The sequence below is a fragment of the Pangasianodon hypophthalmus genome, chromosome 4 (genome assembly GCF_027358585.1).
Source record: "Pangasianodon hypophthalmus isolate fPanHyp1 chromosome 4, fPanHyp1.pri, whole genome shotgun sequence".
Classification (NCBI taxonomy): domain Eukaryota; kingdom Metazoa; phylum Chordata; class Actinopteri; order Siluriformes; family Pangasiidae; genus Pangasianodon; species Pangasianodon hypophthalmus.
Window position 1 is genome coordinate 23,971,354 of NC_069713.1, and position 16,037 is coordinate 23,987,390.

Genomic DNA, 16,037 nt, shown 5'->3' on the forward strand with positions numbered 1-16,037 from the left:
GGGGAGCCACCAGATCTGTGAGTGAAGAGACAAACAGACAGTGATTGAATAAAGTAAAGGGTGTAAATATACAGTCATGGGGAAAAGAAAGTACACCCTCCTTCAATTCTATGTTTTTATTTATCAGGGCCTAAATAACAATTGTGTGGCCCTCACCAACTTCTATAAACAAACAAATAACCTCAGGTAACAACAAAAATACATAATTAAAAATGCATAGATTTATATATGTAGTCATTTTTTTCCCAAAAAGTAAACCAACATTCAGAAGCCAGGTGGGAAAAAATAAGTACACCCTTCTTACTTCCACAATCATTAAGAGAGTAATTAGCAGCCAGGTGTCATTAATAAAATGCAAAAGAATAGTTAATCACCAAGAAGTGTGACTACTTCTATAAAAGCAGTACTTTTGGTGTTCTGGGGCACTCAAGTGGGTGTCTACATCATGCCAAGAAAAAAGGACATCTGTTATGACCTCAGTAAAGCAATTGTTGTTGCTCATCAATCTGGGATGGGTTATAAGGCCATCTCCAAATAATTTGAAATTCACCAGTCTACAGTGAGAAGGATTGTTTACAAATGGAGAGCCTTCAAGACAGTTGACAGTCTTCCTAGGAGTGGGCATCCCAGAAAAATCAGTCCAATGTCAGTCCGTTTAATGCTCAGAGATATAATGAAAAACCCAGGTGCTATATCATGCGACCTACATGCCTCTGTGAGCACAGTAAGTATTTATGTTCATGACAGCACAATCTGACAAAGACTGGACATGTATGGCTTTCATGGAAGGGTGGCTAGGGAAAAGCCCCTTCTCTCCAAAAAGAATATAGCAGCACAACTTAGGATTGCAAAACTGCATCTGAACAAACCACAGCATTTTTTTTTTTTCTTATTGATAACCACTATGGTGGCTGCACTATGAGTGTTTGATGCTCAACGTTCCGGAGAAAATCCAAGGTCCGCAAAGATTGTTGCTGTCCAAAACTGAGGCTCCATTTATTCCGTAAATCAAACAAAATTGAAATAAGGATTGACAGGATCTCTGGTGGATTTTCTGCACAGCAGCAGACAGCAGTATGGAGTCATGACGTGAGGTCAAAGACTGTCTCCTCCCATTGCTGCCACACCTACCAGGTAACACCACCTGTCTTTTATTCCAGTAGCATGCCCTTGCTTTCCAGCCGGCCACTAGAGGGGGTTAAACTCAAACAAAAATTATACTGCAGTAAATACACATTGCACCACTTAGGCTCCTACACTGGGTGTATAAGTGAAGGTTGTAATAGGTAGTGGATTTAAGAGACATCACTGTGTTTTTATGACATACTTCAATATTAAATATGGACTATAGACTTGGTGTTTGAAAAGATGTCGTAAACACCATACAGGAAATGATCCAGCATTAGGAGTACACTGAATCAGTACATGAGTAGTGATATATAGTATATCTTAAGAAGTCCTGTTCTTTCACACTTTTTGGTGGCCCGGGATGATTTACCCCCCAACATCTGGCTGAATGATGATTAGTTAGGCATTTATGCAACATAGTATGACATTTTTAAGAGTGAAGAATACTTTGGACCATGCTAAAACACCACATTTGTCACCACATTTCAGGAAGTCCTGTTATGACAAACTGGGTTGAAATTTTACAACATTACAACAATTATACAATGCATTGTAACAGTTTTAAAGGTCAATTAATCTAATTTTAGAAAGTTCCCTTCTTTCAGAGAGGTGGTGAGATTGTGGTGGCCTGTTTTAGGGTCTTAAACAGTAGTCTGGCCATTGTTTCTTTCTTAAGGAAGTTATGGATTTTACACAATAAAATAGGATGTGTTTAAAGGTGAAAATAGTTCAACAAAATTTTCTTCCCAATTTGTACCAACAGAAAAATGTCAGCAGCTAAAATACATTTACAGATGGTATAAGTGGCCAGTTCAATGCCATTCTGTGATAATTTAAATTTCAAATAAGAAACTTCAGGCTCGTCATGAGTGGATACCTTTACCATGATGACATTACATCAATTTCTGGAACCATTCAGTCTGTTGGTGTATGGAAATGTACTGAAATTCTGATTTAGTGAATTTAAAACTGAAATAAATTTCTTTCTAATCGATTGTTTAAAAATGACTTCTGATGCGAACATCACAGCCCTAACTGACTTGCCAACCTTGTTGATTTTATACAGAATCTCATGTTGCAAATGTATCTTTGTATTTTTGTTTTTATTTACTTAAAGAAAAGTGATAGTTTTTTCTGTCAATAGTTTTACATATTCAGAGAAATTAAACTACATAAAATATGTATTTGCCAATGAAATGAGCAGTAAAGAAAGTCTTCATGTCTGACATCTATTTAATCAAAAGCATTATTATTATTATTATTTTTAAAATTAAATTATGCTTTTGATATATATGCTTTTGGTATATAATACAGGTATATTGTACAACAGAAACCTACTTACATCTCACAAACTCACATTCGGAGTTTGACTGTTCTTCTGTAGGGATTAGATGCAATTAGGTGATGCATTACTTCCTTTGAGGCAGAAGAAGTAGGTTGTATTTTCCTCTAGAACCCAGATCTCAGGTAGTTTCCCTTGCGATCACTGATTGAATGAAGCTAAATACAGTGTCAGACAAGTCCAGACAATACAACTGGCTCTGCAATAAGGCAAGTCACCAGATCAGCATCGCCTCACTGTGAGCTACCCACACTGGGTTAATGCTGTGGGGCCAAGGTTGCACCCATGTGCAAATCCCCACTGGCCTGATGTGGGCATGTTTGCTGGGCTGACATACTAAGTTCCTAATTAATTGTCAGCTAAAACAATTAAAAACACATCGTTCCTATTTTTTTTTTCTCTTGTAACTCATTGGTGCTTTAGTGAAGCAGCACTTTTTTTGTTTTTGTTGGTTTTTTCACCGACTTTCATGGCCAATTGCAATCAGGCAGCTCTCCCCTAGCTGTCAGCCAGGTAGGGTGAAGGCTATCACGTGCTTCATCTGAGGCATGTGAAGCCAGCCGACCACATGGGTCGTAATACACTCGGAGGGCTATCCGCCCACTGCCACATGCATGAGCTCACAGACAGGCCCTCTTAGTAGCCCAGTAAAAATATACGTATTGTATAATAACAGGCAGGTCTGGAGAGCAGAAGGGGTAAAACAACATTATTCCCCAGTATGGGAATATTTTAAAAAGATATCTCACAATAAGGTATATGCATGTAAACATGCATTTATAAATGGCATTGCTGTTGATTAATGCTGTTGCTGTCAACTGTTCTTCTTATTAAAAATAATTAAATTCTCCTTGTTATTTTCAATTACTGTCTTTCCAGTTACACAAGCACTTCATCAGCTGTGTGCAAGCATATTGAATCTCAAAGCCTCATTCACTGCCTGTTTAAAGAAACACTGTCACTCTTCAGTTGCTAGATTATGTGCAAGTAACAGCTTTATAGATTATGTGCAAGTAACAGCTTTATAAAATGCAGGACGAAAAGAAGGAAACTGCACCACATGTCTGCCCACATTAATCATATGTTACATCAAGCTTTAAGTTTTTGTCTAGACTACAATAAAAACAGTCATACACTTTCAGTAGTTCCTTTATTTGATAAGGCAGAAAGCGAGAGGGTGGCTAAGATGAGGAGGCATACATAACCCCATGTGTTTTAACTTTATACTTATAAATATGAACAAAAAAGTATGAATTCAAAAGTTTAAAGTTATGTTTAAATCTGGTTCTAGATATAAATGCTGCAGCCTCATGACTATGGCCAAATCACAGCCATACTATACTATACTATACTATACTATACTATACTATAATATAATATAATATAATATAATATAATATAATATAATATAATATAATATTTATAACACCTGATAATTTCTTAGTATCTTAAACTATTATGTGTTATTTTATGAATTCATGGGATCTATCAGCATCCAAGAGACAAGATTAGCAAAAATACTAATGAAACTAAATGACTAGAAGAATGGTGTGATGGTGTTGGAGGACTGAGACAGTGACATGTATATTAACATATATTTGTATGGCACTCTAGTACTGTTAACTTCTTGTCATGTGTACAGCTGAATTTGATTGCTGACACTGTATTATTTGCTGAGAACATTATTTCTTTAGACCTTTATGTCCAATTTTATTTTAGAATGAACAATGTTCAAAAGCATAAGTCAAAGATGAAAATTCTGCCATGAGTATATTTTTCAATCACATCATTAATACAACACTGAAATCATTTTCATCAGCAGCCACACTATTTTGATTTAATAACTTTATTCATGCAATAAGTGATATTAAAAAACTGAGCATCTTCAAAGGGCTGTAATGAAATATCATTCACAATTCAAACATGGATGGTGTATTGTAAATTTGAAGGAATAAATTGAATTCCAGTTTTGGCAAGCCAGTCTTGCACTTCATTCTGGAGAGCATGGACTTAGAATTACAATGTACAAAACAGAAAAATAATAGTTTGACTAGAAAATCAAAGTGCATTGCCCATATTCAAATAAACCCCTCAGAGTTTGCAATACACATAAATTCAGAAAGTACTGATTTGAAATTATCCCTATAAAGCACAGGCCTTCTTCTCCTGTTCTGAACTGTTCTGAAGTGTGGGCTCTGGCTTCATTACCAGGAGGTCTCTGTTGACTTTAGCATGTTTGTGAGTTCCTTTTGAAACACTACACTTGGGTTGAGTGTTAAAGCTTTTCAGATAATGGCATGTCCTCTTATTTCTTATAGTGACCCAGGTATCCCCTCAGGAAATCCTCAAATCGTGAGACCTGGTACTGTGGTGCTACATTGGTGTTGCTGGTGTCATCACCACGTTCCAGCTCATCCTTGGGATCCTCAGCTGCCTTTTTGTTGTCTGTGGGTCCTGCACGGCGCAGACGGCAATTGTAGTCAGTTTCAGGATCACAGTCAGGATGGGGTAAGATGATGCCACCCTGCATGTTCTCGAATGCCTCAATGGAAGCCGGAGGGGAAAAATTGCTACAGCTGGGGTCATATGGATGGCATTCTGTGGCACTGGACTTTGCTTGTTGGCTAATCGGTAATGGTTTCATTAAGGCAGCTAGGTGGAGGGGAGTCAGCTCACCTTGTGGCACATACTGCAGCACAGGAGCCTTAAGTGTGACCAGCCTGTTAGCAGTGAGTGGGTTGCACCCCGTTTCAAACAGCGGGTTGCAGTGCTGCTCCCTAGGAGCCTCCTCTGCACTTTGGGCAGCTGGGGCTATATTACTGACACAGAGAGGGTCAACAGCGGGATTACAATGAGGGTATACATGATACAGACCTGACGGATTCTTGGCTAGCATTGTGGGCCTGCAGTAAGGGTCTTTAGATGGGTCACATCCCAGGTAGGCATAGGAAGGCACTGGGGTAAGAGCAGGTCTATAACCATAAGCAGCACGCAAGTGATACTGCAAGCACTCTACATCAGACGGGCTGCAGATCCGGAGCAGCTCAGCTCTCTGTTCACTTGAAAGAAAAGGTTGTAATGCTGGGGCATAGTAATGGTATCCAGATGGGGTTCTTATGGGAGAGGGGAGCAGAAGGGGACTGGGGGATTTAACTGAAACAGGAGCAGGAGGAGGCTCCTCAGGTGCTGCTTGAGGACCTACAGAAAAGATACAGTAGGGATCAAGATATGGGTTACACACATTCACTGGAGCTTGCTTCATGGCAGCAGGCAAAACAATCTTAGCCGTGGGCTTGCTGGTGTACTCTGGAATGCAGTCAGGGTCATCTGATTTAGCACAGGCCTTGTAGACCTCACTCAGGTGGGTGAGGTAATGTTTGTAGGAATTGTCCCCATCAACCCGGTGCTTGTTCTGCAAGTAGATCAAGTAGAGCTGGTCCAAACTCTCAATCTGTAGATGTGAAAACAGAGGTGAATGGCTCTTAAGGGTGAAAGTGATTTGTGCCTGGCAACAATCTTTCAACAACAGCACTATTAGTCGAGTTATGTATCGTATGAGATTACTCACTCCCTCCTGGTTGTGGGTGCTCATGTAGTACTTGTACCAGGCCCAGAATTCAGGCAAGCGTTTGTAGTAAGCAACAGCATTCCTCTTATTACGTGTCAGTTTCTTCAGGGCTAATGAGCTGGCTGGCTTCTCTTCAGCAACCTCGGCTACTGAAGCCACAAAGATATTGTTCATTAAATGATTCATCGCATTGGCATCAAATGCAAATATCATGGCAGTGATAGCATCCATGATGTTTAGGGACAAAACATGATCTAATATTTCTATATATATAAATAATATTTCTATTATTTACTAGTAGTGATCCTTCACTCAGTCCACATTTAGGTTTAAAATAGCCACTCACCTTCTTCCTGTTCTGGGTGCCCCACTGGACCAGCCCCAAGAAAATCTGACAATCATTAAAAATAAAATGTTAATGTCAGGAACCAGATGTGCCATGTCTCAAAAGAGGGAAAATGCTGATCCACTAATAAGCTCTTAAGAGCAAGAACTTTCCCTCTTTGTGGAACCTGAGCCATGTCCTACAGATTAATGTTCTATCCCCCTACACAAGTGGCTTTTAGCACTGCCAGAAGGAGATTACTGCAACCGTGGCTCCCTACAAGGGCACCCGTTAAACTACAAAGAGCACGGGCTGTGCGCCTGAAGGCTGCAACTTTAATTGCCACGCTGTTGTAAAAAAAGATGAAGGGGGTCAAAATGGTCTGTACAGTTAACATTATGACATTATGCGTGCCATACGTCTGCACCCCCAGTTGGTCCCTTTAGATCTTTATGGCTTGGGGGAAAAGCACAGTCAGCTGATCATTAGAAGACTTCTGGAGCCTATTGTTTCAGTACAGTAAAGAAATGCATCTTCTACACATGAATATCATCTTATATGATAAAATATGTTTTAAGAGTGAATGTTTTTACAAATAACAGTTTTGAATAGGTTAAGTATGAAGTGTTGAAAAATATTAAAGAAAGATATATTACTATGAGGTATGTCCTTACCTGGCATTAAGATGACTGCAAGCACAATGCCAGCAAACAGCAAAGACAGCTTGATTCTGGCCATTTTTACAGCTCCTAGGAATGAACCATTTGGAGTCCATGAAATAAGGAATACAGAAAAGAAGAAAAACCTCTGAAGGTGTCTATCATCTAAGTGCTTATATGCCATTGATAATAACTGCAAGGTTATTACGACAATGTGAAAAGTGTAAAAAAAAAACGTGAAAAGAGCTAAATTCTACTTACTGTGGATTAGATTTCTGTAAAATACAAAAAAAATTTTAAGATTGTGTGAAAATTACCATTTCATCCCAGAATTAGAGAGCATGACAAAAGTATATATTTACATATTTACTCATATAGTGAAATAAGCAACAGTATAAATGTGGAATTTGAGGTTCATTAACTCATTCCCATTTTTGAACCTTGAATTGAAAAGTTTCTATTTTCACGTCAAATACAACTATTTATTAAATGTACGATATTAGTGGGCCAAATTAGTGGCTGATTTATGCCACTGATATCATCAGCCACTACAGATATATGCCTATGGAAGGTCAACACAAGTTTAGCAATAATTTGACCATAACTTGTTGTTGATATACAACAAGAAAAGTGTGGTCCAAATACAGAGCCCTGTGGCACACCTTAAACAATATTATGCCTTTAAGTTAAACCTGCATCAATTTAAGACAGTTAGGGGGGGCCAGTCAAGTCTACAAGATTAGTCAAACATATAACCTGATTGATACTGTCAAAAACAACAATAAATTCCAGACGTACTCTTAAGAATCTAATTGAATATTACTGAAGGAGATCATAAATCTCTATATTATAGTGTAAAATGATTGACTGATCAACATCCAAGTGTCTAGATTATGCTTTTTTGGTAAGGGTTTGGCAATAGTTGTATTGAGTACATCTGAAAATACATATACATACTGAATATTACTGAATGATCTTCAAAAGTGTGTCGTGATTGGATGTAGAATGCAAATGGAAGAATCTAAATTGTTTTGCAAAACTAATACAAAAATCTTTATTATCTATCAGTGCAAATAGCTGTAGTGAAATGTAATCTGCAATTCAATCATAGATGTAATTCAGATTTCTTAAGGAATGCATTAAATGCTTGTACCTCATTAAAAGCTGTGGAGCATGGACTGCATTCTTACCTGTTTCAGCCCAAGTGGTCTAAGCTCCTGGCAGGCAGGGGGAACGTAATCAACTCTACATCCAAGCTCTCTTCTCCCCTGAAGACCCTGTGGACAGTGGAGAGCAACATTTTTAAGGAGGTCCATGATCATTAAAAATCAGAAAGGCATGGCATATGGTAGGGGCTTGCTTCTATCCTCCGTGGGATTGGCTCACACAAAACAGACTCAGCAACCAATCCAGGTGCTGTAACACTACCTGGCATCACTGAAGGTACATAAAAATAATAGCAGAAAGGCCAGTTGGATGAATTGGTTGTTGTTTAGACATGCCACGTGTTCTGTTATTCTCTAAACCCATGAAGTCTAATAAAGATATATTACATGGTCAGATCTCCTATATATAGATTATTATAAGCATAGTCCTTCTTCAAGGAGTGCCTTGCCTTGTGTGACAATCTGAACCTCTTCTGTATGTTGCAACTTCAGAAATGATAGATTAGATGATTTCAAAAATACCAGTTAAATGTTACTGTGCCAGAAGCTGTTTGTTAGTTGTGGTTACGTAATAATTCACATGAATTCATGTTACACCAAATCAACAGCATGGTTGATCTCTCTGTCATCATGCCATGAATTTCCTCTGTGAAGATACAAGCAGTTAAATACAACACGTAAACCATTTATTTTGTGGGTTTCACCACTAATATCCCACCGAGAAGGTTCCTTGTTGTACTTTTTTGGGTTTTATTTTATGCCACTGAAGTATTTTTTTAAGCAATCACATTTTGTTGCATAATAGCTCATAGTTAAGATGGTGTGTTGCTTGTTGTTTTTGTATCTTTTATCTGATTATCTTGGTTTATCTCTACAGTAGAAGAATAATCCACCTACCGGCATTTTTGAGAAGTGGAAGAAAACAGACGAACCCAGAGAAAACTCATATGGACATGGAAAGAACATGAGAAACTCCACAAAGACAGAAAGCGGCGCTCAGGATCGATCCAGGGACCTACAAACAGATTAAATAATTTCTACAGCAAACCAAATTTTGCTTTACGTGAAAATTGGACATAAGCAAACTTTCTGTTCACTATCAAGCAGGTTCCTGTCTGATGGTTTTTCTTTACTCTTGTTAGTCAATAGTATGCATATTTTTGAATGCATATTCTGTACCATAGTTTGAGCAGAAGGTTAACAAGAAAGGCTTTTTGTAGGTATTGCACTGTAACTCTGATATACAGCCTGTCATACAGTGTATCATTTCAGTCATCCTATAAATCATTTTTGAATCAACATACTATATATCACATAGGAGTACTTCATGGGACAAGAGGTTAAACATTAAAATATGACACTGTAAATCTGGGACACGTGGAGATGCTTGTGTAGAGTAATAGTAACTCATTTTTTTATCTTGTAGGAGGACATTTTACATAGTATTTTGCTGAAGACCCATTCATCATCTGTCATCAACTATGCATTTCTTGCCTGTTGGATCAGCTGCTTTGCTATCCTATATATATAATTACATTCCAAAATGTGCAGAAAACAGGTGTTTTGTCCTGAATGCAAACCTGCAATCCAGCCTGGAAGCAGTCAAGTGCAGATAGATAATGTAGGCTCATAATTTTAACATAGCTCATGAAATGAAATGCCAAAGATTCTCAGAGCCGTGCAACATCTGGAACCTGAAGACTTGAAGACTAACTGCTAAGTAAACCATTTCTGCATCATTAATCTCTTGGCTTCTGAACATGTCATTTGATTTATTTAAAGAAATATTACCATCCACCATGAAATGCCTATGCTAAATATTTTTTTTCATAGATGCAGGTCTGTCTATATAAAGTCCACTGCAAAAAGTAAATGAAAGTTGATAGACAGGGCCATAGCCACCATTTTAAATGTGAGGAAGGATACAGCTGTCAGTAAATAGCTTGTGCCCCCACATCCACACCCCACCACCCTGGGGAGACAAACCCACAACCAGACATTAATTCTCACAGGGATAAAATTCATCAAAGTACCAATACTTAAGAATCTAACATAATTTGAACAAACATGGCCAACTTTCTCTCCGTGTCTCCCTGAATTTATAAATTTAACTTATAACAACTAGGTAGATTAGTCCATAAAAATAAACAATAAACTAATTATTAAACTAATCAATACATAAAACTACTTATTAAGTGAAGCCAAGTTTGTGTGAAGTTTGTAGCTATACTAGTAGTAATGCATTAACTGCACATCCAATGCAATTTGTTTATACATTCTTTGATATTGATATTGCATTTACATTTGCACATTTATATTCGTGCATTTTGTTTAGTAGATGTTATCTGGTAATATATGTCCAGTACTTGTCATTGGAGCTACCATAAGAATTTCAATGTGCAGTTTTCCATTTGTCAGCTGTGCAGTTGCCAAATAAAAGACTTTGACTTTGTTTGTTTGGGTCCTTTATTAATCTTCTTGAATATATTTCACCTATTCTACAATTTTACACTTCGATCAGTAGATAGCGAGTAAGTGTTCTGATTAGTGGTTATATTTTTAGTAGCTGAGAGATCATGGCTGTCGCCATCAGTATTGCCGTTCTTGCCTAATCTCATTCTAGCAATGGTGGTTTTCATACAAACCCACATAAGAAGTCTTGTAAGTCTACATTAGAATTTTATCTTGAATACACGCATTGCCTCATCCAGAATGAGCATGATGTGGGAGCACCAGTGGTAGTTGGTATGAGTGTGCCTTCACAACCAGCTAGGTAGGTTAGCTGTGTCAGGAAAAGTAATCTCTGAGCACATAACATATGAATTATGTGAGCCAGTTCAGCCAGTCCAAAACAGCCGATACCTTGAAAAATACTATCGACCTGGTGGTAGAACACCCTGAAGTGTAAAACAGTAGGAAGATTTTATTCAATAAATAAAGAACTCATTATGTCTCATTACAAAGACATGCACTAACTAAATACAGGTCTCTATGGCTCTTATTTTCTGATCTCAAGTGTATATTCTGTGAACCAAACTGTGTCCTGAAAGATTTATGCAAAAGACACTTTACAATACTTCAACTGATGGATTCTTGTGTAAAGTCAGCGGCAGGAGCAGCAGGTCAGAAAGGTCCCAGTAATAAAACTTGGCTGCTGTGGGCTCCCTCACTTTATGTTTATGGTAAGTCTGTTTTTTATTTATGAGGATGGAGGTAATACCTCCATGCAAACTGGCCTGCAACACCATAGCCCTTAAAATATCACATTCCACTGACAACAAAACAGTATACTTTTTCCCAGATGGAATTCAGATTCAGCATAACTCCACTTGTTATTTAGTCTTAGTCATAATCATTATTCCTTACCTGCCAATGACAAAAAATGGAAGAAATGAAGTGAAAAATACAAAGGAATGAAAAGCACAGAGAGACTACAGAGAAAAACTGTTAGCAAAAGGCAGAGAGAAATAAAACATGAGAATAGGACATGTGGAAAAAATAGAAAAATAAAAATCATAATTTATACTCCAGTGGTCAAATATGGATAGAGGGATCAATTTTCAAGATATTGTAAAAAGGAAAACAGGATTCTTTTAAGGATTTGATATCTTTTTTGAGTATTTCTGTGAGCTTTGAATCATGTGTTGAATGAGATGACCAAATTTCATCATCCAACTGGGGTAGCAGATTTGCTCAGGGAGGAAGTCACCAGGGTGTTTCAACAACTGATGAAAGCAGCAGAACCAAGGTCTGATGAACCAAGGTCTTGAGGCCACAAACAGGATTCTGTGGAATAGTTGCTGAATCTTGAACAGAGTGAGAAGAGGAAATCAGATGTAGAGAAAGAAAAGCGTAAAACAAATGATGAAGCCAGCTTTTGCCAGGGCATCATGTAGTGGGCTGTCTGGCAGATGAGTTTTTCTCAGAGATGCAGGTCATGGGCGGACCCACCTGAGGGGATTCTGTGCAAGGCAGAGAGAGTCACTCAACCTCATGTCGCTTGATGGTTGATATACAGTAAGCTGATCATGTCAGAGTTCTCTGGGTGGACCAGCATGTGAGAACTGACAAAAAGAGCTTCAGGGCTTGATGGAACACCATCAATCCCAGCTCCCCTGTGGCACCACTCTACCCCCAGCCCTGTGAAGTAGGTTTCCTGTTAGGAATGCATGTTCTCTATTCACTGAGACAAGCACATGGTTTAGTCTATAAGGTTTGGGGTCCAGTTAAAGACTTATAACCGACAAATCCAGTGGATGCCAGCAGTAAAAACAAGCCTTGGGAGATCAGGCTGCTGTTATTCTGTGAATGCTGTAACATTGAATGAATTATGCTCATAATATAGAAGAAAAGTGGAGGACAGGACACCAGTAGCTCCAACCGGATAGTTCCATACTGTTTTAATGTAGACTTACATGCAGAGAAAGGGAGTGAATGTACGAAGGAGGTATTATAGTGATTACTGGATTATACGTAACTATGAGATCTGGTTGGAGGATCTCTGCAGGTGTGCACACCACAGGCAATTGCTTTAAGACTACATGGGAAGCCTGGCCTCACCTTAAATTTCATTAAAATGCAGTGATGAAATGTTTCGATATTAAATATAGAAACTCAATATTCTCAATACATTCAATATTTTAGCCAATCAAAGGAACACATATCAAAAATGATCATATCACCCATATCTTAACCTCATTGCACTGGCTTCCAGTAAAATTTCACACTGATAATAAAATACTACTAATGACCTATAAAGCACTAAATGGTCTTGTACCAAATTATGTGGGCAAAATTTTGGTCTATTATGATCCGCCAGGCCTGCATCGATCAAAAGGTGTAGACTGTTTATTAGAACCTAGAATAATGAAGACTACAGCAGGAGGCAGAGCTTTTTCCTTCAAAACCCCCCAGCAATGGAACAGCCTTCCAATTAGTGGTAAGGGCTCAGACACAGTCTCAATCTTTCAGTCTAGATTGAAACTCTATTTGTTTTGTCAAAAAAGCTCTTCTCTTTGGTAAAGACTCAGATCTAGGTGGTTCATGGGCACAGACAGTTTTGGTAAACTGGGATGTTCGGATGTTGTCATACCCCTGCCTCCTCCTACCCCCTAACACATTCACTCAGGTTTGTTGACAGTGGAGTGGCGGGATGCTTTATGTCCGTGCTTTAAACCATTACAAGACAAGATCATACCTAATAATCTTCTCTCTCTCTCTCTCTCTCTCTCTCTCTCTCTCTCTCTTACACTTTACACATGTAATTTGAGTGTGGCGTGATTGCTGGTGCCAGACAGGCTGGTTGGAGTATTTCGGAAACTGCTGATCTCCAGGGATTTTCATGCACAACAGTCTTTGGTGTTTGCTCAAACCAGTCTGGCCATTCTCCTTTGACCTCTCTCATCACCAAGGCTTTTTTTTTTACCCACAGAACTGCCACTCACTGGATGTTTTTTGTTCTGTTTAAAGTCTAGAGACCGCTGGGCATGAAAATCAGCAGTTTCTGAAATACTCCTACAGCCTGTCTAGCATCAACAATCAGGCCATGACCACTGAGATCACACTGTTCCCCATTCTGATGTTTGATGTGAATATTAACTGAAGCTCTTGACCAGTATCTGTATGATTTTATGCATTGTGCTACTGCCACATAATTGCATAACTGCATAAAGGTGCAAATGTATGGGTGTTTGTATTAAAGTGGCCGGGGAGTGTATAGAACATATCATTTCGATTCATGTTAAAGCTTGAATGAAATAAGTCACCTGAATACCTTATCTCCATTCAGTGAAGTTGTAGGTGCTCCAATTTTAGTTCAATTTCATTCAATTCATTATTTATTGTGATTATACAGACATACTGTATATGCTGTGTTTGAGACATATTGAATTCTCATATAATGTACATATAATGAACATCATATTTACAAGTATAACATGTCATTCTGGGTGATACATAACTTTATGAACTGTGATATATTATGACCTTTCATCTTTCCTGGTAGTGAAAACTTGTAAACTTGCCAGTATATATTTTGTAGTTATAAAGGTTTTTAGTTATATTTATTCAGAATTATTAGAACAGTTTTGAATGACTGTTTGATAAGAATAGAGCTAGAAGTACTTATGCCTTATTGAAGAAGTAAAATTTGTTTTTGTATAGCAAAGGAAAACCTCCTTCTTTACTTTTTAACCTCACAGCCATGCTCCAAAAACTAGTGGAAAGCCTTTCCAGTAGTTCCCTTAGTATAACAGGAAAGGGGTGACTAAATCTATAATGGGTGTGATGATCAGGTGTCCACAAACCTTTGGCCATATAGTGTATCTTGAATATGGGCAAATATAATAATATTCTATAACGTGTTTTTGGATGCTTATACATATTACAAGCTTTACTTTTTCTTATTCTACTGACAGGTAATTTATCTTCTTTCTAAAAATAAATGCTTAAAATTAGAAAAATGATCTTCCAGTAGAAATAGGTCAAGCTTGATATTAGTAAGAATGACTAGAAATAGGCTGAATAATCGTATATTTAGTTTATTTTAATTTCATAATAGGAAATACTACATAAATTTGACTGTATTCAAGATGCTGTATTTTCACTTGCTAAAATGGCATTTTTTGTAGTGAGACTTTTCAGAGAAGGATTCACTGAGGAAGCATTAACTCTAAAAACCTTTGAGGAATCGCGTAGAATTTCACAGTTAGGAAAACAACGACAACGATGCAACGACTATCTTATTGTCGGTTTAATCATACTTATGTCTCTCTGTCTGCCTTTTTTACACACTAAACCCAGAAATCCGGAATCTCATGCTGAGCAGACCTGTGTTGAATCTGTGTGGCATATGGTGTGTTGCTGCTGCGGTTTTAGCCTTAGGCCAGTTACCGCACTACATCGCAAATCTCATTTAGCAAAGAGATGCGATGGTTTCAAGCCCAGTAAAAGCAACTCCTGCTGTGTCTGAAGCAACAGTTTAGAGTTTAGAGGACCAGCAATGGCAGCAGGTTTTCCTAAGAGCCTCCTCGCACCTCCATAATTGATTCAGTGTGTTGTATTGATGTACTATACAGTGGCCCAAGCTAAACTGAAAGGAAAACTTCTATTGTTAAAAAAAAAAAAAAAAATGTTAATCACTTATGTGGATATTGGTTGTTAAAAGTTGTATACTACAAAGTAAGCTACACATTATTTTGAAAACATGAGTCATTTAGTTTAACAGACAAAAAAACATAGCTTCCATGCTCATGTACATGAGATAATAGCTTGATATCTTAAGTAAATGACGATCGTTAATCATACACTCTCAGAAATAAAGGTACCAAACTGAACTGTTGCTGGGGTGGTGCCATTAAGTGGACATGTTTCGGTCAGTCAGTCGGTCGGGAGGTAGGCAGGCAGGCAGATAGATCACTTTATTAATCCCAGAAATCCAAAGATTACAGCAGCAATCCAAAAAGTAGAGTATGCAAACAAGAGCATTCAGAATAATAAAAAATAAATGCATTCAGTTATGATAAAATAGAGTATTGGATATAGAGTTAGTATAGCATTATACAGTATACACCTTCTTCTGAATAAATCAAAGTAGATACATAACTGGACCTTAAGGACCACTAAAACTACACCACAGCGCACCACACCGCACTTTCCTAGGTAAACAAAACATACTAAAGGTACAAAAATGTACCCTTTGTGATATCACCCCAGCAACAATGAAAACATGCTATTTCACGTTATTATAGTGTTATTTCTGAGAGTGTATACACTTCAAAGTACACAATATTTTGCAAATAGGTCACCAACTTCAGTTTATTTAACAAAGGTTGGTGCTTCACTGTTCATG

General features: G+C 37.8%; 1 protein-coding gene across 4 annotated transcripts; it reads right to left on the reverse strand.

Annotated features, from left to right (window-relative positions):
• Positions 1-4,300: 4,300 nt before the first annotated feature.
• and2 (actinodin2) lies at positions 4,301-8,368 on the reverse strand. Of its 4 annotated transcripts, none has more exons than XM_034303435.2 (6): positions 8,213-8,331; positions 7,284-7,297; positions 7,038-7,112; positions 6,385-6,429; positions 6,039-6,184; positions 4,301-5,921 (listed from the first exon to the last, which is right to left on the reverse strand). In XM_034303435.2, exons 3-6 carry the CDS (start codon positions 7,099-7,101, stop codon positions 4,776-4,778), a joined length of 1,401 nt encoding a protein of 466 aa, XP_034159326.2. In that variant the 5' UTR covers positions 7,102-7,112; positions 7,284-7,297; positions 8,213-8,331; the 3' UTR covers positions 4,301-4,775. The 4 variants fall into 4 exon arrangements, with proteins under 4 accessions (XP_034159326.2, XP_026792067.3, XP_053089438.1 ...); XM_026936266.3 differs by having other exon boundaries at positions 6,039-6,187; XM_053233463.1 differs by lacking the exon at positions 7,284-7,297 and having other exon boundaries at positions 8,213-8,368.
• Positions 8,369-16,037: the final 7,669 nt, after the last annotated feature.

What these genes read in the sequence shown, in the direction of transcription:
- and2 (XM_026936264.3), bottom strand. Translation starts at nt 7,101, where the DNA reads ATGGCCAGAATCAAGCTGTCTTTGCTGTTTGCTGGCATTGTGCTTGCA. An exon ending in TGCAGTCATCTTAATGCCAG is followed by an intron (nt 6,430 to 7,037) that starts GTAAGGACATAC and finishes AATGATTGTCAG; the next exon opens with ATTTTCTTGGGGCTGGTCCA. An exon ending in GCACCCAGAACAGGAAGAAG is followed by an intron (nt 6,188 to 6,384) that starts GTGAGTGGCTAT and finishes TTGTGGCTTCAG; the next exon opens with TAGCCGAGGTTGCTGAAGAG.